The 23,993-nt window shown below is 46.5% G+C and overlaps 1 protein-coding gene across 39 annotated transcripts in view; it reads left to right on the top strand.

Annotated features, from left to right (window-relative positions):
- Positions 1-7,088: 7,088 nt before the first annotated feature.
- Positions 7,089-23,993, top strand: part of rims2a (regulating synaptic membrane exocytosis 2a) — a 1,202,647-nt gene continuing 1,185,742 nt past the window's right edge. For 24 of the 39 annotated variants that reach the window (XM_038810037.1, XM_038809989.1, XM_038810020.1 and 21 more), the window contains exon 1: positions 7,090-7,524. In XM_038810037.1, coding sequence (XP_038665965.1) covers positions 7,277-7,524 — 248 coding nt within the window. In that variant the 5' untranslated portion in view covers positions 7,090-7,276. Of the gene's footprint in view, positions 7,525-23,993 lie in introns of all 39 variants that reach the window. The other 15 variants (XM_038810036.1, XM_038810038.1, XM_038810023.1 and 12 more) reach the window with 4 other exon arrangements.

Here is a 23,993-nt window from a genome sequence, read left to right as displayed (position 1 = left end):
GGGGTCAATGGTAAGATTATGGGAGGGGTGATAGATCTGGGAGATAAACGGAGAAGCAGACTGGTGCCTGAGCTGGTAGGCAGCCAGCTTTGGCCCCATATTCATAAGTCCCAACTTTATTTGTGGAAATTAAAACAAATTGAATCTGGAGCTTTACCTTGTCTGCATTTAACTCAGGGATTGGGGCTAATAGAATATTGGTGGTCTATTTCTAAAATTGAATCCACCAATCCCTGTTGTTATAATTCTCTTTGTTTGATAGGATATGCATTGTAAGAAATTACCTTTCCCCGGAGAACCGCCTTGAGGGTATCCCATAATACTGATGGGATGGCGGAATCAGATTTGTTTGTTTTAATAAAAACATCGATACTGGTGAATATAGATTTACACAACTCCTTGTCAGACAGTAGGGTTGTGTCAAATCTCCATGGAGGCCAACCATTAGCTTTAGACATAAGAGCCAGGTCAAGGGAATGGGGCACGTGGTCGAATATAACTATGGCAGAATACGCGGCAGTTTTAACTGTGGGGAGAAGAGCTCTGTCCAAAAACAATAGTCAATGCGTGAGTAAGCACGGTAGATATGGGAAAAGAAGGAAAAGTCCCTTGTGACCAGGTGGAGGAAACGCCAAGGCCCACACAACCCATTTGAGCCATAAAGGTGAAAAGAGCCTTGGAAATGCCGGAGAGGGCAACAATCTTTGGATGTGAGCGATCCAGCTTTGGATCTATAACACAGTTCATATCCCCTCTAAAAATGAGATGGTGGGTGTCCAGATTAGGAAGGGATGATAGCAGTGATGTGATAAATGTTGTGTAATCCCAGTTAGGGGCACAGACATTTGCCAAAATAGAGATTTGAAAAGGTGCACTATTGTAGAATATCCACTGTGGTCTGAGATTACATTTAAGGGGAAGAACTGTATTTGTTTGTTAATCAAAATTGCCATCTCCCTAGCTCTGCTGTGAAAGCTGGAGTAAAACACTTTGTCAACCCATGCTTCGCATAATCTGGCATGATCTCTAACAAGAAGATGCATTTCTTGAAGGAATGCAACGTTAGTGTTAAGGCTCTTGAGATGTGAAAACACTTTGGAATGTTTTACTGGACCAATTAGCCACCGGACATTCCATGTGACTAATCTGATCCAGAGCCCCATACCTGAGCTAGTCATATGTATAGGAAGTCTTTATAAAAGGGTCAGTAAATTGAATGGAAAAGAAAGCAAAGCCAAGAGGATCCATTACATAATTAAAATGGCCATGTACAAAAAAGGACTTTGATTACTGTCAATGCAGGAAATCCCTCCCCCCTCACTCCATCTCCAGAACAATCAACACACTCCCAAAACACGAGAACAAACAGTGGGATAATAAACCTTTAACTAAATAAAAGCATGAATCAAATCCTGAGCTCGCCATTCTAAACAAGACGAGCAGCAGGTATTCTGTCTTATGTGAGATCCATTGACTAACCAAGCTTGTTAATGGGGCATATCCCCGACATGGGACAGCATGGTAGTACAAGTGGCTAGCACTGTGGTTTCACAGCGTCAGGGTCCCAGGTTCAATTCCCCGCTGGGTTACTGTCTGTGTGGAGTCTGCACGTTCTCCCCGTGTCTGTGTGGATTTCTCTGGTTTGTCGAGGCTCTCTCAAATTCTTGAATTGTCCCCTTTTGCGCTTCCACCTTCTTTCCCAGTCTGTCGATCGTACATTGTAGGGAGACCATCGCCTCCATCACCACCACCTTCATCACCACCTGGATCTCGATTCCAATCGCCTCCTTCATGGTGGCTAGCTCCTTCTTTAAGAAAGTTCTCCATCCGTCTCCTGGTGGGGAGGGGGAGGCTGATGCTCGGGTCGACGGTCTCCCCCTCTCTTGGGGGTCCGGGGCCTCCTCACCTCGTGGGTCCACCGGTTCGTCTACCCACTGTTTGTGGCCCCTTCTGCCACTTCTGCCATCTCGTTGACCTCTTGATCTTCCATTCGTTGGCACCTTTCCATCCGCTGTTCCTTTTCCTCCGTTGGGATTGTTTTTTGTTGTTTTTTCAGGCCAAATTCATCTAAAAGTATCTTTTTTGGTTCTGGTTGGAAGGAGAGCCACCCAATCAGCACACCACCGTCACCGGAAGTCACCTACTTTTCCAACTTCTGATGTGCGTATTGTAAAGCGGAGGTTTTGCTGCTGAAGTGGCTTGTTTTCTCTCAGCAACTCACATTCAGTCTGGCGAAGTGTTCCGGCAGCTCTGATAACAATGCGTTTCCAAGGTATTTTAAACTGTACACAGGAAATGCGTGTACAGATCAATTTACAATGTTTTATGGGCTGGAATACAAATTTGGTCTACCTCAGAAACCCATTTATTTTTACACCTGGATACACACAGTTATCAGGATTTGCACATGTCATCTGTTAGACTTCGCACCATTAATAACAGATAATGAATTGTCATTTTCTAATGGATTGAAGGAAAAGGGAAGTCTTCTTAAAAGATAATTTAAATGTTTATGTACTGTTGAGGACCAGGATCCTGTTTAGGGAAATGCCGCAAAACCATTGGGAAATGCTATTTTCTGCCATTTTACAACATTTATACTAAATATTTAAAACAGGAACAACTGGAAAGACACAGTAAGTGATGGCACAGAGAAGATAGAATGACTTTTCTGGGGTAGACCCTTAATCAGATGCCCAGAAGATTAATCTATCTTTCCTCTTTTCTTTTTTTTTTTATAAATTTAGATTACCCAATTATTTTTTTCAATTAAGGGGCAATTTAGCGTGGCCAATCCACCTACTCTGCACATTTTTGGGTTGTGGGGGCGAAACCCACGCAGACACGGGGAGAATGTGCAAACTCCACACGGACAGTGACCCAGAGCCGGGATCGAACCTGGGACCTCAGCGCCGTGAGTCTTTCCTCTTTTCTAATGCCACAGACCTCTATTGTTTCTTGTCTTTTCTTCATATTTCCCGAATTTACAGTGTTGTCATATTTCAACACATTCCTGCCTCCTGGATGGTAGGATGGCTTTGGAGAGACAGGAGGTGAGTTACACAATGTGGGGCACTCAGCTTTTGGCCTTTTTTTTATAGCCACTGTATTTTAAGTGCAATTGAGTTTCTGATGAAAGATCATCCCGACTCTCGACTCCCTCACCAACCCGGGATGCTGGTGATGGGGGAATTTGATGATTGCAATATTCTATGAAGGAGATGGTTGTACTTTCTCTCTTGTTGGAGATGGTCGTTGTCTGGCACTTGTTATTTGCCACTTAACAGCCTCAATGTTGCCCAGGTTTTGCTGCATGAGTGCAGAGACTACTTCATTATCTGAACATCGGAACAGGAGTAGGCCATTCATCCCCTCAAGCCTGTCCCGCCATTCAATGAGATCATGGGTGATCCGTGGCCTAACTCCGTATACCTGCCATTGGCCCATATCCCTTAATAACTTTGCTTAACAAAAATACATCTATTTCAGATTTAAAATTAACAACTGTTCTAGCTTCAAATTCTATCTATGGAAGAGAGTTCCAAACCTCTACAACTCTTTGAGTGAAGAAGTTTTTCCTAACATCTCTCCTCAACGGTCTGGCCTGAATTTTAGACAATGCCCCCTTGTACTAGAATCTCCAACCAGTGGAAATAGTTTACATTTATCTACCCTGTTTTTTCCTGTTAATATATTGAAGACTTTGATCAAATCACCCCTTGACCTCCTAAATTCTAGCGTAAACACGCCTAATTTGTGTAATATCTCCTTGTAACTTAGCCCCTGTAGTCCAGGTATCATTTTTGTTAACACGTGGAGTGCATAATGGAACTGAACACTATGCCCTTATCTCTGAACATCTGCAGTTCCTTACAATGGCGGGAAGATTATTCATGAAGCAACTAAAGATGTATGGGCCTATGACACTGCCTTGGAGCGAGGTTTTGTGACTAAAATGATTGGTTTCCAACAAGCACTACCATCTTGCTTTGTACTAGGTATGACTCCAGTCAGTGGACAGGTTTCCTTCTGATCTCATTGACTTCAATTTCAATTAGGGCTCCTTGATGCCACACTCAGACAAACACGACCTTGATGTGAAGGGCAGTCAATCTCACCTTCCTTTTGCAATTCAGTTATTTTGCTCATGTTTGGATCAAGGCTGTAATGAAATCTGGAGTAGTGTTCCTGGTGGAACCCAATCTAAGTATCCCTGAGCAGGTTATTTGTGAGTAAATGCTGCTTGATAGCACTTGACCATCACTTTGTTGATGATGGGGAGTAGGCTGTTGAGGCAGTAACCCACTGGATTTCATTTGTTTTGCTTTTTATTGACAGGACTAAGCCAAGCTATTTCACACTCTGGTTGATTCCAGAGCCCTAGTTGTACTGGAAAAGCTTGACTAGAGACATGGAGCAGAAGTTTTCAATATATGCATATGGAAATATATCCTTTAGGGAAGGGAACCTGTCTAGTCTGGCCTACATGTGACTCCAGATCCACAGCAATGTGGTTGACTCTAAATTGCCTCGGGGGTTGGGCAATAAATCCTGGGCCAGCAGCGCCCACAATCCATGAACGAATAAAGCAATACGAGTGCTTGTACCGTCCAACCAATTTCTCAGTCTTTTGATAGCTTTGTCCATTTAATATATTACCAGCTAATCATTAATCTACAGGATTTCAATGATGTGTTTGTTCGGGAAACTCCTTGAGCACAACTTTGAATGCTGCCTTCCTAACAGGGAAGTTACCAGCAACTTATGCAAGTAAGCACAATTTGTTTCAGCACAAGAACAGCAAAACAAATGCAGACACTGAGGATCCTAGAAATCTGACAGTAAAACCTCCCAGAAAATGCTGGAAATATCCTTCTTCCTGGTCTTTGTTGTCAGCTCTTTTACATTAGCCCCGAATAAAAAAAATAACAAGTTGCTGATTGCTACTATCCAGTTAGCGTTTTGTTTTTTTTCTCCCTTAGCCGTTGACCCAAGCAGGCACTCGGTCAAGTAAATGTTCTTGGAGAAGCTTGAAGATTCAGGCAGCAGAACAGAGTATTGAGGAAGTTGCCCGAAATAAAACCACATTGTTCAGGAGGGCAGCGCGCTGGTCGCTGTCCGAGGTCCTGCAATCGCAAATCCCTGCAGTCTGGGCGACAAAGGAATGGGGAAATGTGACTTAAACATCCCTGTTTTAAAAACAGTGAACAATATCAACAATTTACTTTCTTATAGTTCAATGACGAAGAGCGTTTCTTTAAACCGATATCATTTGACCTTACCGTTGGGTGGCAAATTTAATTGTTTCTGTAAAAACCCCACCGTTAAATAAATAGGATTCCTTGTCACAAAGTGTGCGTGACTTTGCAAGTGGGGCGGGGGAGCTGAAATTATGTCTTATTTCTGTTGGTGATCTAAAGTGCCTATCTTGCTCGGCGTTTGGTCCCGGCGGAAAATGATACGAAGTCACCTGTTCCCAAACAAATCCTGAATCGGTTACTGCTGCAAAGTTTAAATGCGCCAGGTCTTCCCTGGGAGTGAGCAACGGTCTTAATGATGAATGGGCGATTAAAATGCTTATGCACTGGTAGCGTTTCCAGGAAAGGGAGAGGGTGGAAGAGAAAAAAAAAGCACACACCCACGCGCGAACCGATTTTTAATGATGGCACATAGAACCGACCTTAATTCAATCTCAGCACTATAATTCCAAACGGAATTGGATTTCTGCCTTCTCTCTTGGGCAGGGAGGGGGGGGGGGGGGGGGGGAGGGGGAGGGAAGGGTGCAGAGGGGAGGGAAGGGGGCAGGGTAGGGGACAGGGGAGCAGAGGAGAGGGAAGGGGAGAGGAGGGGAAAGGGGTAGGAAGGGGAGGAGGGGAAAGGGGAGGGGAGGAGGGGAAAGGGGAGGGGAGGAGGGGAAAGGGGAGGGAAGGGGAGGAGGGGAAGGGGAGGAGGGGAAAGGGGAGGGGAGGGGAGGGAAGGGGAGGAGGGGAAGGGGAAGAGGGGAAAGGGGAGGGAAGGGGAGGAGGGGAAAGGGGAGGAGGGGAAAGGGGAGGGAAGGGGAGGAGGGGAAAGGGGAGGGAAGGGGAGAGGGGAAACGAGAGGGGAGGCGGGGAAAGGAGAGGGGAGGAGGGGAGGGAAAGGGGCAGGGGAGGGAAAGGGGCAGGGGAGGGAATGGGGAGAGGGGAGCAGAGGGGAGGGAAGGAGAGAGGAGAAGGAAGGGGAGAGGGGAGGGAAGGGGGAGAGGGGAGGGAAGAGGAGAGGGGAGGGAAGTGGGGGAGGGGAGGGGAGGGAAATGAGCGGAGGGGAAGAGGGGAGGGAAGGGGAGAGAGGGTGGAGGAGAGGGGAGAGAAGGTGCCGAGAGGGGAGGGATTAGGGAGAGGGGAGGGAAGTGGGGGAGAGGGGAGATAAGAGGGGAGAGGAGAGGGAGGGGGCGGAGAGGGGAGAGATGGGAGGGAAGGTGGGGGAGAGATGGGAGGGAAGGTGGGGGAGAGGGAAGGGAAGGGGAGAGGGGGAGGAAAGGTGGGGGGAGGAGGGAAGGTAGGGGGAAGGGGAGGTTAAAGGCTGATGCGGGAGCTGAGGGGAAGCCGAGTTGACAGCGGTCCACATCCTGATCAATAATCCGGTCCGGGGTTTGCGAGCAGGGTTCTCCGTCAATGAAAAGCGCGCCCTCTCTCCTCTCTCTCTCCTACTCTCAGTCTAATACATCCTGTTGGCTGTGTGTCTGCTACGTGCTGCAATTAGACTCCGCCTTGCCTTTCCTTATAGGTGTTTTTTTGTGTGTGGGGGGGGGGGGGGGTGAAATGAACTTTTGAGGGCTTCTTTTCTGTGTGTGTGGTGATTGTAATTTTTTTTTCTCCCTGCACAAGTCGAAAGGGAGGCGATGGGCTGGCTGCGGGGGTAAAGTGCTCGCTAATGATGTTAGCGATGGGTTAGCAGACAGACGGCAGAGAGAGACACACACAGGAGAAGAGAATATGCATCGCCTTTCTTAACTAATAGATTATTATTTTTTTGGTTGCGGAATACCCTCCCCCCCCCCCCCCCCCCCCCCCCCCCTCTTTTTAAAGTGCATAGATGGAGAGAGAGAATTATGAAGCGAATGGCAGCGAGCGGTGGGGATAAGCTGGATGTGAGTGGAGGAGCCGCTCGTGGCCGCCCGGGGCAGACGGTGGGCGCCGGCGCCGCTGCCCTGCCCGCCGCTGCCGCTCCCCTGATCCTCCCCCTGGCTGCTGCTCGTGTCGTTGTTGTCCACCACCCTCAAATCCCCGCTTGAAAGATGTCGGCGCCGCTCGGGCCTCGGGGCCCGCGTCAGCCCGGCCCCGGCCCTCCTCACCCTCATCCATCTCTCCTCTCTCCGGCGGCTCCTCCTCCTCCTCCTCCAGCCGCCGCCGCTTCTCCCGCCTCCGCCGCCGACATGTCCGACATGCCGGACCTCAGCCACCTCACCGAGGAGGAGAGGAAGATCATCCTGGCCGTCATGGACAGGCAACGCCAGGAGGAAGAGAAGGAACAGTCCATGCTCAGGTAAGAAGATGGGATTTGGAGAGAGAGAGGGCTGGGGGGTGTTTATAATTGTGCTCAAGACTCACCTGCAGAAAAAAGATAAATACATAGCCCAATGCAAATTAGGGAAATTGGAAATGGGGAGGGGGGAGGAAAATCTCAAAAATACTATGCACCCCCCTCCCCCCAAAAAAGACAGACATGTCAATGGCTTTTATTTGAAATTGGTCACATTTGGCCTACAAGCTGTGGGTTGGGTTTTCCTTCCGCCATCTTCCGCCTGAAATTTCAGCCAAAAGGCTCTCTTCTCCTCTTGAGTTTAGAGTTGCACTAAGCAATGTTTTTTAAAAGAATTGAAAGCCAAGTGGACCCGACCAAGAGTGGAGGGTCTCTGAGGATCTGTTTTGTGTGGAAATGTCTTGGGGAATTGAAGTGATTGTAATAAAGTCAGCACTTGCACATCTCTCCCTCCCCACCCCCCGCGAGAGCCACTGGCTCTCTCGACCCAGCGCCCAGCTTTCTGAACCCGGAGCGATCAGTGCTGGGGGGTGGGTAATCCGATGAAAGTTGCCAGACTGGCAGCAGCAGTGACTGGTGTGAGGCAGGCCTGGGATAACAAGGGGCGAGTTTCAGCACCACAGCAGCAGCGGACAGCGCCCAGCAACCCAGGGCCAGATTCGACCTCGTCGGTCTGAAGGCTGAACTTCAGCTGCCAGCCTCCAGCACCAGAGCCTTAGCCCCGATCCTAGCCACAACCAGAGCAAAACACTGAGACTGATGTCCAGAGAGAGGGGAGATAGAGAGAGAGAGCAATGGCGAACTAAAGGCCACAGAGCGCAGGGAGTCAGAACAGGGACAATATAGATTGATAGGTGTGTGGTGGGTGGGATTTCCCTGGTGGTATCAAAAGTTATTTAATAATTAATCAAGGTAAAGTTTCTTATTTCTGATCACTTCACATGGCAAACTAAACCTGAAAAAGATTAAAAGGCAAAGTCACGCGCAGCAGCTGGAGGTGGTTGAAAGGTGTTGGTTACATACACTGTTGAAGTGTTGCAGTGGTTATGCATTTTTACATTAATTCACTTACTCCAAAATGCTACTATCATCCTACTAGTTATTCAGTCCCTTAATACATTTACATTTGCTCTGATATTTATATCATTATTACCTCTTCATTGTGATAGGAGAGAATTGCTTGCTAATGTAGTGTTTCTTTCAAAATTAAATTGATGGGTCCAGTGTCTTCTTTAATTATTTAGATTGTGGATTCATAGAGTACAAGAAGAATATGAAGTATTGGTTACCTGATGGGGAATCTGCCTCTGTTCAGTTTCATGGCTTTTTAACAGCAGTTTGTTCCTTGTATGATTCTTTTTTTTCAGTTTGGTTGCAGGATGATGTTGAATGTTGTACAATAAGTGTATCTTATCTAGAGTTCTGAAGTCATATTAACTTTCTTTGCTGCGTAAGGCAGGGTGAGGGTTTTTAACAATGTGATGAAGTTTTAAGTTGTGGGCTTTTCTCTGTGTACATGAACATTTTCCATCTTGGCATTAAGAAAAACATCGATCTTAAACCAGGCATTTTGACCTTTTCTCAAAAGCATATCAAACTTATGGTTGCCTGACTGCGTATTTGGAATTTAGATGTTCTTACGTTACATCTGCTGTACATTAGTAGAATGCAATATAGGTGTGATATTTGATAAGTCATCAAGTAACAAGAAAGCAATGTAAGACAATATATAATTTTTGTTGTCCTGGAAATAGTACATTTTAAACTGTGATGTGAGCTTGGGAAGGTGACACAGTTATCCAAATATTTGCAGTTTTAATGTACTTTAATGCGCGGAAAAGAAAAACAAAATAGACACATACATCCAGGTCACTGTGTATGTGTTGAGAAATACTTTTCAGTATAGTCAGATGAAACTGGCATGAGGTCTGTTGATGGGAACTAGTATTATAATGGAGCAGTCACATAGACGTAACTATCCTAACTGATGCTGCAGTGGGGAACTACGCAAGATTTCCTGCCTCGTGTTTCCCTTTTAAAAGCGTTCACGCTTACATATGAGTCCACAATAGAAGCCATGCTTATGAAAATGCACTGTTGAGCAATGTTTAACTGTTAACTATTAACTGTTGAGCACCACAGGCAGGTTGACTTATAGGATCAATTTCATGAGTGGTCATTTTGTCATTCTCCAATTCTCCAAGGTTGTGGAGCTGCTTATAATGCACAATTGGTGTTGTGAAAATATATTAAAATAAATTCACATTTTTAATGCAATAATTCTGAGCTTATATGTGTGTATGTTGCCATAGTATGCTAAGTACTGTCATTTTATGAGAACATATGATCTGGAAGTTGATTGCTTATAGACTGCGGAGTGAAAGAACACTGGCGGATAAAGAGGGTGAGCTATATAAAGATAATGGGGTGGATTCTCCATTTGGGAGACTAGTTAACTAATTTGTTTCCATTTATATTAATGTTTATGTTTGTTCCAATTCGAACCATTGGGTAAAATGCACTTACACACTAATAGGCCGAGGGCCTGATAAAACATAACATGAAGGCTTTGACATAGTTTGGAAAGAAGCATTTTATACCTCGCACAATGTACCGTAACTTTTCATACAGGTGATACAGAATTTATTATACTGACTGTTATTTCCAAGAAATCTAGTGGAAACTATAGTTTGTAACTTTGCAGTTATTTTCTCTCGATTATTATTCCTTGAATGCAGAATTATTATGAATCGATGATATGAAAGTTATAGGGTTTTGCCATTCTCCACTTGCTGCCATTGCAAAAAGGACATCTCAACAAAATAATTCTGCAAGCTTTAACTTGTATATTAAAAAGAGAAAAAAGATCCATGAGGGTGACTTCAAGGCTGTAATTTCATCTCTGGGTTTAGATGGCTATAATAAACTGCTCATGCCTCATTCTCGTAGGTTGTACTGTCACCTGAACCACTTGATGAGATTACTGCCTTGTAATCACTCTAGGTATCTGTTATTCTGTATATAGTTTTTGCCAATATGTGACTTCCTTTGCCCATATAAAACATATCTTAATGGTCTTGATCCATTTTCTGATTCATTGAGGGTTATGGCGATCATATTTCACACATCCTGCTTTATCTATTAACGGAATAACAATATCACAATAGTCGAAACAACAGTGATAATATAAAAACTTTAATAGGAAGGGACATAAATATCCTCAGCCCAATTCCTCAATTTTTCCAGCGTATGCAGACAGAATTCTCACTTTTATGCATTTTCCTTTCTCTTTTTCTATTTTATCTGTATTTTCCCTTTCTTCAAGTTTGACATTAATGGTGGAGGGAATTAGATCGAAAGGAAAAGTTCAGCAAATCAGAAGTTCTGAAATGGGTCATTAAAATATAATTGCAGATACAAATGTGTATATTTATCGTCAAAAATTACATTATGATGGAAGAAATGGGAATCACAAGGAAGCCATGGCAGTTATGCAGGCAGTTGTACAGGAAGAATGTTTTGTTGGAATTATGAATAATATCAAATCTTTGAATGTAGAATTTATAAATTAGCAAACAATAAATTAACTCTCTGTCACTATTTTTGTAAATTGGCCCCAATTATAACTTTATAGCTCATTGCGGTTATCTTATCCAATGATTAGCTGAGTCATGAAGACAAGGAAGTTGAAACTTCATCAAAGTTCCCACTCTAGATTGTTATCCAACATTCTCTACTGGCAATGTACATAGTGAGTATCTGGTATGGACAGGGTTGGAATATGTTCTGATGTATATGGTTCAATAGTTGCCCAGGTCATTTGCCAAAGACAACATGTTAATATTCAATACTTAGGTCCTCACACTAGATTGCTACCCAACATTCTCTACTGGCAGTGTACATGGTGAATATCTGGTATGACAAGATTGGAATATGTTCTGATGTATATGGTTCAATAGTTGCTCAGGTCATTTGCCAAAGACAACATGTTCATATTCAATACTTAGGTCTTCACACTAGATTGCTACCCAACATTCTCTACTGGCAGTGTACATGGTGAATACCTGGTATGACAAGATTGGAATATGTTCTGACGTATATGGTTCAATAGTTGCTCAGGTCATTTGCCAAAGACAACATGTCCATATCCAATACTTAGGTCCTCACTGTGGGAGGGAAGCATCAAAACTTTTTATAAACAATACCGAACGTTGAACAGGGTGCTGGATCATAGGGATATATTTCAGACTTTAAAAAAGCCTGCCCTGCAGTAATACCATACTGTGGGCACCCTAAACAGGCTGAGGGTTGGACTTCTGCCCTTCAGTAGACAGGAAGTCCTGCTCTCAAGCTGCTGAACAATCTGATTGGCAGGTGGCTCTGTGCCAGAACTCAGTAGTGGGTACTCCTGGGGCTGCACAGAGGCCCTGGGAAGAAGATCCTAGCGACTAGAGATGGGTAAGTCCCTGGCCTTTAGGGTGGGATGGATTGAGGAACACGGGGAGGGAGGACAATGGGGTGGGTGCCTGGGCTTAGGAGGAACAATTATGGGGCTGACATCTTGAAGAGAATGTCCCTGATGCGCACAACACTCACCAAATGTTGAGCCCCTTCTTCCTCCTTGTCTTTTCAAAAATGCTGTTTCAAAAATAACCTTTACACTCTGGCCTGCCTGCCGCTGCCTAGAGTTTAATGGTAATGGAGGTGCATTGAAGCCCTTAATTGCCACTTCATTAAGCAGTTAAGGGCCTCAATAGGCATAAGGATATGTGCCTTGCACCGTCCCCTCCCACCCTATCTCTGCAAACAGGTTAGGATGGATTGGAAGGAGGTGGGTCGGGCATCTGACACATTGTATAGAAACTCGTTTGGCAGAGATGCGTAAAATTGAGCCCATGGAAGGAGATGGATGAGCTTTAAGTTTCCTCCCTCTGACAGTTGTAAGATCCTGGAAGGCATGAATTCACAACTCAAAACCTATCATAAGAGTTGGATTTATAAAAAAAATAATAGGGAGACTATCACTACTCACTGTTATTTTTGTGCAAATCAGACAATAATGTTTGCTGACCAAAGAGAGCATAGAATTTACAGTGCAGAAGGAGGCTATTCAGTCTTTTGAGTCTGCACCGATTCTTTCAAAGAGCACTCCACTTAAGTCCACACCTCCTCCCTATCCCTATAACCCAACCTAACTTTTTGGACACTAAGGGCAATTTATCACGGCCAATGCACCTAACTGCACATCTTTGGACTGTGGGAGGAAACCGGAGCACCCGGAGGAAACCTTCATAGACACGGGGAGAGCGTGCAGACTCCACACAGACAGTGACCCAAGCCGGGAATCGAACCCGGGAACCTGGAGCTGTGAAGCAACTGTGCTAACCACATGTGTGCAATTAGATAAGGAAATCCATAAGTTGCTGTCCAAGATGTTCATTACACAGGTGATTCGGGACATAGAATAAACTTATCAGAAAGAAAAGGACTTGTTACTCCTGTGTCCTTTTAACAGAGTGGTAATCTTAACCACTATGAAATGTCCTCTTTGTTATTTAAAATTAATTTTTACAAGTGTGGATCTTCGTTTCCTCAGGCTTTAATCGTTCTTGGAGATTTGTAAAACTAAAACAATTTAAATTAAAAACATTAACCCACTTTTGCCTCCTTATTTCTCATTTAATCCAGTCTGCATCTTTATTTTGTTTTCTCCATCTGATTTGATGTTGACTTTAATATTCGAGCTTAAACTTCCCGGTTCAGACCCTGCACATTTTATTATTAATTAATTCTTCAATCTGGTCGCTCTAGTCTTGTTCACGCAGGTCCCAGGTCCCCTGTAGAGGGTGCTGCACTTCTGGATGATTGGCTGACTGACAGGAACCTCCAGTACAAAAGCTTATAGAAAATCTATGTACAGGTTTAACACTACACATTCACTACTCAGCAAAATTTGGCCCATTGTGACATTAATTAGCAGTCCTCACATAGAGCAGCCATATAAATATCAACGACAAAAGGTTTGGACTGTTCTTTAATTGTTCTCAAATATTCTTGGCTTGTGTATGTGAGCACTTGATAGGTGCTTAAAGTAGAAGAGCATTCCTTCGCCCAACATTGACATGCTCCACCATAACAAGTAACAAATTGACCGAAAATAAAAGTAAACCATTTAAATTATTGATTTTTATCCTAAATTTCTTGCATCTTCCTGTAGCGTACTTAAATTAAAAAATCATTTTAATGCATTATGAATTGGTTACGGCTGCTTTCGTGTAGATAAAGGTAAAGTTTCAGTCTTCTAATATTTGATCTGGGTGTTTTTGATATAGACATTTGGTACCATAAGTGAAATGAAAATGTTTCTTTTTATTTCACTGACTTCACGTAACACAACATTTCACCAAAGGCATTGTGGACCTTCCAAATTCGTTTCACATGAGACCCTCACAACCATCAAAGGTGGGGAGGCAAATAATAATAATCTTCATTAGTGTCACAAGTGAGCATACATTAACAGTGCAATGAAGCTACTGTGAAAATCCCCTAGTCACCACACTCCAGCGCCTGCTCGAGGACACTGAGGGGCAGCATGGTAGCATTGTGGATAGCACAAATGCTTCACAGCCTCAGGGTCCCAGGTTCGATTCCGGCTTGGGTCACTGTCTGTGCGGAGTTTGCACATCCTCCCCGTGTGTGCGTGGGTTTCCTCTGGATGCTCCGGTTTCCTCCCACAGTCCAAAGATGTGCAGGTTAGGTTGATTGGCCATGATAAATTGCCCTTAGTGCCCAAAATTGCCCTTAGTGGGGTTACTGGGTTATGGGAATAGGGTGGAGGTGTTGACCTTGGGTAGGGTGCTCTTTCCAAGAGCTGGTGAAGACTCGATGGGCCGAATGGCCTCCTTCTGCACTGTAAATTCTATGATAATTCAGAATGTCCAATTCATCGAGTAAGACTGTGGGAAGAAGCCAGAGCAATCGGAAAAAACCCACACTGTGCTACTGTGCCTAAACAATCTACCAGCCTAAACAATATTCAAGTCCAGACCAAGATGAAAAAGGAAAATGTTCCAACTCGAGATGGAATTTGACATTTTTTGACTCAGGCGGGAAAAGTAATGTGCAGCTCGCCAGCTCCACTGCCGGCTTTTCCCGCCATATTTTTTATTTTAAGCAGGGGATGGGGGGGGGGGGGGGGGGAGGGGGGGGGGGGGTGAGGGTCATGTCCGGGGTTCCTTGGGTCTGTACTTGCCTGTGCACCCTGGATGGATTCCTTGTGTTAGGTCCCCGTTTGTGAAAAGCTGTTGTAAATCCCACTGACACAACGTCATAGCGGTAGGGGGATCTCCAAATGTGGGAGGGTAATAGAGCAAGGGTATTAAAATGCATGGTAATGAGGTTCCTGATGTTTCATTGCTGGAACCCCATGACATCACAGGTAGGGGTGGGGTCGATCGGAATGAGTACTCCCGATGACGTAAAAGACGTTTGACTCCCATTGGATTCAATGTTCTGCCGCTAGTCACACCTTCCGAAAATAGATGTGGGAAATCCCGGCCAAGAAATACCCACTCAGTCAATAATTTTGTGTCTTTCTTATCAGTTTTTGAACATGTGACCGAACTTTACAGTAATTGAGGGGACATTTCTGGAATAACAATTTAGCAAAGCTACGTCGTCAAGTATTGCAGGCTGTATTCTTTAGTCATATGAACTGGGAGATGAATATTGTAGTTTAGTTTCCATAATGTAGCCGTTTTCAGTTTGTGTTTTTTTAATAGATAATCATTAGTTTAAAAAGGTACACTGTATTAACTTTAGCACTCTCAGTAATTTTATTTAATTGCATATGTTAACTTGGGTTCTTTACACAGTGGAAATAATGATAACTACACCAAACCTGTTTCCCGATGCAGTGCTTCGCTCCAGAGTCCCCACCCTATCTCAATCCCCAGGTCATCCTCCCATTTCTTTCTTGTTGCGTCCAGTACGGTATTGGCCCTTTCTACCAGTCGGTCATACATGTCGCTACAGTTCCCTTTATCTAGGATACTTGCGTCCAGTAGGTCTTCCAGGAGTGTCTGTCGTGGCGGTTGTGGGTACGTCCTTGCCTCCTTTCGTAAAAAGTTTTTGAGCTGCAGATACCGTAGCTCGTTCCCCCTGGCTTGCCAAAATTTCTCTGTCAGTTCGTCCAGTGTTGTGATCCTGCCGTCCGTGTATAGATCCCTGACTGTCAGTGTCCCTCCGTCCTGCCTCCACCTTTTGAAGGTGGCGTCAGTCAGTGCTGGTGTGAACCTATGGTTGTTGCAGATAGGAGCCTTGTCCGACATTTTGGTCAGGCCAAATTGTTGCCGCAGTTGGTTCCAGGATTGAAGGGTGGTTGTCACCACTGGGCTGCTGGAATGTTTTTTGGGTGGGGATGGGAGTGCTGCCATGGCGAGGGCCCGGAGGGAGGTCCCCATGCAGGAGGCCTCCTCCGCGCGCACCCACTTGGCCTCTGGCTCCTGGATCCATCCCCTTACTCGCTCGGCTGTTGCCGCCCAGTGGGAGAATTGTAGATTCGGGAGGGCTAGCCCCCCTCTGGATTTTGTTTTTTGTAGGACCTTCTTTGGGATCCTAGCATTTTTACCCCCCCCCCCCCCCCCCCCCCCCCCCCCCCCCCCCCCATACAAAAGCCATGATTAGTTTGTCCAGCGCTTTGAAAAAGTCCTTGGGGACGTAGATCGGAATGGATCTAAACAGGAAGAGGAACCTGGGCAGTACGTTCATTTTGATCGTCTGTACCCTCCCCGCGAGGGAGAGTGGGAATGTGTTCCATCTTTGCAGGTCCTTTTTTACTTCCTCCGTCAGACTGAGGAGGTTCCATTTGTGGATCCCTTTCCAGTCATGGGCTATTTGGATCTCCAGGTAGCGGAATTTGTGTCGGGCTTGTTTGAACGGCAGCCCCTTTAGTGCTGCCCCCCCCCCCCCCCCCCCCCACCCCTTGCGGGTGTACTGGGAAGATCGCGCTTTTGCTCATGTTGAGTTTGTAGCCCGAGAAGGCTCCAAACTCTTTCAGGACCGCAATGATTCCGTCCATGCTGCTCTTTGGGTCCGAGATGTAGAGGAGCAGGTCATCTGCATAGAGTGAGACTCTGTGCTCTCTGCCTCCCCTTCGGATCCCCCTCCAATTTTTTGCTGCCCTGAGCGCGATTGCTAGCGGTTCGATTGCTAGTGCGAACAGCAGCGGGGACAGCAGGCATCCTTGTCTGGTGCCCCTGTGCAGCTGGAAGTATTGGGAGTATTGGTATTGTTGGTCCGTACGCTCGCCATGGGAGCGTTGTATAGGAGCTTTACCCAAGCGGTGAACCCTGTTCCAAGCCCGAACCGCTCCAGTACCTCTATGAGGTATTCCCATTCGACTCTGTCGAAGGCCTTTTCTGCGTCCAGGGAGACGATCACCTCTTGTGTTCTCTCCCCGGATGGGGTAATTATCACGTTCAGCAGGCGCCTGATGTTTGAGGTAAGCTGTCTACCTTTGATGAAGCCCGTCTGGTCCTTTGCGACAACTTCGGGTACACAGCCTTCTAGCCTTTTGGCTAGGATTTTGGCCAGTATTTTGGCGTCTGCGTTCAGCAGTGAGATGGGTGTATCAGCGAGATTGAGGCCTGTGCTAACGTGGGTGGCAGTGTGCCCCCAGCTAGCGAGTCTGTGAACATCTCCCGCAGGTGTGGGGCCAGCGCTGTCGCAAATTCTTTGTAAAAGTCTGCTGACCATGACAGCTCTCAACGATTGTTGTAAAAATCCATCTGGTTTCAGTTTTGTTTCTATATATTGGAGGTTTTGTCTGGGTGTATATATTTGCTATGTGTTTGGGCGGGTGTTAATTTATTAACTTTGTTACTGAGTTTCCTTTACATTTTTTGCATTTTGTACTTTATATTTTTGTTGTTGATATTTTGTGAAAACTTTAATAAAAATTATTTTTTTTAAAAAATCATTCTGGTTCACTGATGTACCTGAGAGAGAGAAATCTGCCATCCTTACCCAGACTGGCCTACATGTTCAGACCCACAGCAATGTATCTGAAATGACCTAGCAAGCAGCTCCGTTCAAGAGCATTTGGGGGATGGGCAGCAAATGTTAGCCTTGCCAGCAACACTAACATCCGATAAAATAATTTTTAAAAATTGCAGCGTTGTGTTTTTCTTGCTTTGTCTTGTTGGCGATCAGATGAAAGCAAAATATATTTTAGAGGTCTTCCAGGAAGAGTGGCATTATTAAATACCCTCCATTATAATTTTGGGGCTCTCCAAATTTAACAGGGGACTGTCCCTGTTGCTGTGAATGTCGCAATAGTTATTTTGCCAAAGCATTATTTTATTCCTTTACTGTAGCAAAAGAATACCACAATCATAATGCTCACAATTCAGGCAAATAGGCTATGGAGGCAGAATCAAAATTAAAGGCAAACAGAGAGAGTCTGAAACAGGACAACACAGGGGATCGGAAAAAAGAAAAAAGGTATAGGAAAGAGGGAAAATGCACAAAGAAGAAAACAAACCAAAGAAGAATGAGACAGGAAAATAATGTGAAGCACGAAAAGTTTAGGGGTGACTCCTGAATCTTATAACTAAGATTTCCTTGATGCTAACATCTGTGACCAGCCTCCATATGGTATATTTATAGGAATTATAAATGTGTCAGTGGTTAGCACTGTTGCTCCACAGCACCAGAGTTCCGGATTTGATTCTCGCTTGGGTCACTGTCTGTGCGGAGTTGGCACGTACTCCCCGTGCCTGTGTTGGGTTACTCTGGGTTCCTCCCACAAGTCCCGAAAGACATCCTTGTTAGGTTAATTGGACATCCCTCAGTGTACCCGAACAGGCGCTGGAGTGTGGCGACTGGGGGATTTTCACAGTAAATTCATTGCAGTGTTAATGTAAGCCTAATTGTAACAATAATAAAGATTATTAGTATTATTATAAAGTTTAAAGAGTCACCATGGGCTGAATTTTAAAGTTGGCAGAAAATTGGCACTCGCCTTCCCAAGAGTTGGTGTCTTACGCGCAGCCAGCATCTGTTGAATTCCCACTGCCAGAGCGTTGATTGGCAGTGGACGGGAATTCTGTCCGCCTTAGAGAAAGTCCCGTCCATGAGAGCCGACTGCCAGTCTGGTTGGCCACCGGCTCTTCTACTCGGCCAGGCACAATGCTGCAGTGGCCAGGAGCAGAACCACAGTGCTCTGCCTGGGACCCAGACCCTTGAAAAGGTAAGTCCCGGGGTGGGAGGGGAGGTGATGCCTTGGTGAGGTGATTTTTGGGGGGGGGGGGGGGAATTGTGAGGGAGCGTTCACGACATTGAGGAGTAGGCCAGGGCGGGAGGGGTTCCCAGAACTTCAAGGCCCTGGGAAAGAAAGTGCCCCAACTCTGAGGGGGCCTTCAAAGTGATGCAACCAGTCCCCCTCCCCGCCCGAGATGGGGAAAAGTATAAATGTCACTTTCCCACTTCCACCAGCCTAAATATTGAGTCTGGGCCTGATAAAGCCTAATAGGTGAATGGGCGGGTTTCTCTTACGCAGCCTTACCCGCCCAAGCGTGAAATTGCATCTGGGTTTGGGTGGGTGTGTTGTCGGGAGAATTCCCATCCATTCAATTTTATGCTCCCCTCCACCTGAGAACCCATGTTAGGGGAGAGTGTAAAATTCTGCCCTATATCTTTTTCAACAAAAGAAGCCTTTTTATCCATTGTGTAATTCTCTGGTTTTAGTTATGAATAAAACTGGGAGATTGTTGCATTAAAAGTTGGAGGTGGCACACCCCAAAGAGCCCAACAGAAATTTGCAGCATTAGCTACAGTAGGACAGGTGAGTTAGTGTTTAGCCCCAGATTTTCTTTAGACAGAGTACAGTACATTAAAGCCAATATAAATGCCCAATTTATGTGCATTATTACAAGTATTACATTTGAATTATTTATATCTGGGGAGCAGGAGATTGCCACGTTCTCTGTAAACAAACTCATTTTCTGTGTAATTAAAATTATGCTTCATTAAGTTATATTTTGAATTAATTTATAGTGATAGTAATTCAGTAGAAAAAGTGTTTTATTAATTTAAGATAAAATATGTATATAAAACACCGATATGAGAATTAAAATTGATTAATCAGTACTTTTTACCTTATCTTAATTACCTCATGAAGGAATCCAAATATTACACCTATTAAATATGTTTCTTGATTATGTTATTTCCTTTCCTGCCGTAAGTGCAGCGTTTTGCTTTCCAGTCTTTCTCAAAATAATTGCCGTATGTCCATGTAGGTAGAGAGCTCTCCACTCCAGCAGTTGAACTCACACTGTAAGATGATATTATAGTGTAGCACTGTGTGTCTGCTGCATTGTTGAGGGTGCATTTCTTTGAATTTCCATTTGCTTGTTCAAGTGGATATTAAAGACCCTGCACCAGAAAACACCTTGAGCGCTATCTTCCGGAAAGATTTCCAAGTGTGCTGGCGAGTGAGAAGTGTCGCGGGTTTCCAGGCGCTCAGCCCAGGGAGGCCGGCAACACTATCCAACGTTAGTTGGTCCACTTAACGAGGCCGTCTCGGCCCAAATGCTGGCTCACCAGCTGATTCACCGGGACAGGGCTCGCCAGCTCCCCCGTTAACAATGTCGAGCAGCACTTGATCAGCCAACCCCAGTCAGCTCGCAACAATGGCGCCGAGCAGACCGGCCTCAAAATTCGGGGATGCGGACCTGGGGAGGCTTCTGGACGCGGTGGAGGCCAGGAGGGATGTCCTGTTTGCCTGAGGTTTCCGGAGGGTGAGCCAGAAGGCAGCCAGTGCTGTCTGGGATGAGGTGACGGCAACAGTCAGCTCGGGGAGTGTGATCAGGAGGACTGGCCTCCAGTGTCGGAAGGTCAATGACCTGCACCGGAAAGCATGAGTGAGTAAAAACCAACCCCCTAGGTGACCCTCAACCCTCCCTCCATTCCCATCCCCCTTCAGCACTCCCTCCACTCACCCCTTCAACCTTCCCTCCACCCCAAACCTCCCTTCACAGCGCCCCCCCCCCCCCCCCCCCCCAAAACTGTGAACCACGCATTAGGCTAGTGATGCCCTTTCTGTGTCTCCTCAGGAAAAACTCACCCATAATCGGTGGGAGAGGGCCCCGACTGGCGGTGGTGTGCCGGACTTGAGAATCCTCATCTCCTTAGAAGAGCGGGGTGGCGTTCGTTGGGAGGCCTGCACCATCGGAAGAGTGGGGGCATATATTGAACACTAAGCACCCTGTGCACAACCAGTAGGAAACCTCTGTCACTTTCTTCCACAATGCAGCACTGCATGCAGGTGATGGGTGTGAGCGAGCACTCAGCAGACAGGCAGGGATCAGACTTTGGCATAGATTTTTTTAATATTAGATTACCCAATTCATTTTTTCCAATTAAGGGACAATTTAGCATGTTCAATCCACCTACCTTGCACATCCTTGGGTTATGGGGGCTAAACCCACGCAAAAACAGGGAAAATGTGCAAACTCCACACGAACAGTGACCCAGTGCCGGGATTGAACTTGGGACCTCTGCGCCATGAGTCTGCAGTGCTACCACTGCGGCACCGTGCTGGCCTCGACTGTAGCATAGATTGAGGAGCACCAGCGCCCAGTTCGCTACAGGTTATCATCAACCCCCGGCCCTCGACAGTGACCCACTGACAATGCTGAAACAGTCTCAGCACCCTGGATTGATGCAGCACATACCCAAGGAGGTGGGAAATGGGGGTGGAGGGTGTGAATTGGGCCAGTTTGAGGGCTTCCCTAGCCCTCTGGGCTTGCCCGACCCTCAGAGTTGCCGCCTATCCTGCGAGGCTGGGTCTATGGTTACTCCCCGGCTTTGTCCTCCAGGCCCTGCTGGCACCACCTCATCATCCTTGTCCCTATCCCCCTCCTCCGAGGTGGGCACATGTTCCTCGTCAGCAACCTCCAGCTCATCGCCCTGCTACTGTGTGAGGTTTTGGAGGCGCAGCAGACCACAACAAAGTGGGCAACCCTCCAGGCGGTGTACAGGAGTGCACCTCCGGAGGGGTTCAAGGCATCGGAACCGCATCTTCAGGAGTCTGATACACTGATCAATCATAACCCGCATGGCTGCATGGGCCTCGTTGTACCGGGTCTCCACTTCAGTCTCTGGCCTCAGTACTGGAATCATTAGTCAGGTCCTCAGTGGATATTCCTTATCCCCAAGAGCCAACCGGTCATCCTAGGGTGTTCCTCGAAGAGAGCAGGGATGACCGACTGTCCCAGGATCTAGCTCACTGCCCAGGAAGCGGGAACAGACATGCATTATCATCATCTGGTGGTCGCACATGAGCTGTATGTTGAGGGAGTGGAACCCCTTTCGGTTAACATAGGGCACCCACAGATGGCCTGGAGAGCGCAAGGCAGCATGCGTGGCATTGATGACTCCCTGGACCTGGGGTATCCCAATGATGGTGGAGATACCTGTGTCCCGACATCCTATTGGGCCTGGACCATGTCAAAAACAATGCAGTCTTCCGCCGGGCATAGTGGGACTTGTGACCTGCCGGATGCACCTGTGGGCTGTGCCCTGTGTGATACCCTCTCGAGCCTTGGAATGATCCCGTGGCATAGAGGTTCAGGGTCGCAGTGACCTTGATGGCCACTGGAAGCGGGTGTCCTGCTCCTCCACGTGGTGCCAAGTCCGTGAGGATATGGCACAGGTGTCGCACCATCTCCTTGTTGAGGCGGAGCCTCCTGCGGCACACACTGTCCATCATTTGTTCGAATGACTAGCGGCGCCTGTACACCCTGGGCCGTTGCCAGACTCACCATCTGGGCCCCTCCCTAGCCTGATGGGCAGTCCCGTCCTTAGGGTGTGGGGCAGGGTCTGGCACATGGACAGCTGCCTTGAGCATCTTGAGATGCTGCTGCGCCTTCTCCAGCACCTGGCTGCATTGTGTAGCATCAGCACCACTGGGGCAGTCTCTGCATCTAACATCCCTGCCATAGTGTTCAATATCATCACCCATCCTCCGGCCCGGCCGTGGAAGTGTCGCTGGAGCCGTGTCCCATCCCCTGGGTGTTCGGATGTTGGCTGCTGCATGTGTGGTGTTGCCTTCCGCAGTGTTCAAGTATACTGTTCAGGCATCACGGTATGATTGGGATGCTAGGTTATGACTCCCACATGCTACATGGCCCGCCCATCCACGGCAATACACTTGGCATGTTGTTGACTTCTTTATTTCTGTGTGAACCACAAGCTTTCTTATATTGACCAAATGACCACAGACTGGTATATTAGTTCAAAAGACAGTTTATTAATAAACACAAGACTTATTTCTATATGCAATGATACACGCGGCTACGCACTAAACTATACCTAAAAACTAAGAGCACTTTTACTTTACTTCGGGGTAACCAGCTCTGTGTGAGATAAGGCCTTTATCTGTGTCCACATGGGTCAGTTGGAAGTCTTCAGGTTCGTCTCGGCTGGACTCGTGCTTCAGGTAGCGATTGTGGGTCCTTGAACTTGGCTGGTTGATATGCTGCAATTGGTCGCACAGAGGTCGGTCCAAAAGAGGCCTATCTCTTGGTTTGCAGTTCTTCTTATTCCCCTGGGTTTTTGTGCCGTTTGGGGCGGTCCTAACTCAAGATCCAATGGATCGATAGGGTTTCGATTACCCTTATTGATCCTGGCCTATTAGGGGGCGCATACCTTGATGGCTGGGTGGGTCCTAGCTGTGATTGTCCCAGGCACATATGCCTTTCAAAATAAGGCGAAGTGGCGCCGGTCAGTCTGTTACTGTTGCCGTTCCTTGATTCAAGTTCTATTGTCCTGGGGAAATGGTGATTGACCTTTAATAGGTGCAAATTTCTGTCAGGTCTGGCTTCTTTGCACAATACACAGAGGCTGTGTACTTGTCTGTGCCCCACATTGACCACAATTCCCATGGTCCTTTGCAGGTGGCCATTTTAGATGGCTACAATATGTGAAGTGCTCATTTACCCACAATTGCCAATTCCCTATTAGCAATAGCCTTGAGCTGCACGGCCAGAGGCCTCCACAGCTGGTGGGGGTTAGGGGTGATCCGGGGGCAGACGGGCAGGGACGAGGGTTGATCCCAGAATGAGTACACACAAACCAGGGGTTGGCATGATGGTGCTGCACGTGATTGTCCCCTGGTTGTGCACCCCCCCCCCCCCAAGCGCCCCTCGCTCTCCCATGCTGCCCATCGCTGCGGAGGGTACACCCAGCCGAGGGTCTCCCATCCTTCACCGAGCACATGGGCAGCAAGCCCCTGATGGTTGCTGTGACAGTAATGATGCTGCTTGGATGCCATCTAGATGGTGATGATGAGAAAAGGTAAGGCAAAAGAGCCACCAAAACTATAAAGTTTGAAATCGTCCATTTTATAGACGAGTCAACTCTAACCAGGGACGAGCCTGTATGCCTGCACCTGTGAACTTGTTGGGTCT

The sequence above is a fragment of the Scyliorhinus canicula genome, chromosome 10 (assembly GCF_902713615.1).
Source record: "Scyliorhinus canicula chromosome 10, sScyCan1.1, whole genome shotgun sequence".
Taxonomy (NCBI): Eukaryota; Metazoa; Chordata; class Chondrichthyes; order Carcharhiniformes; family Scyliorhinidae; genus Scyliorhinus; species Scyliorhinus canicula.
This window is presented reverse-complemented; position numbering and strand designations above follow the sequence as displayed.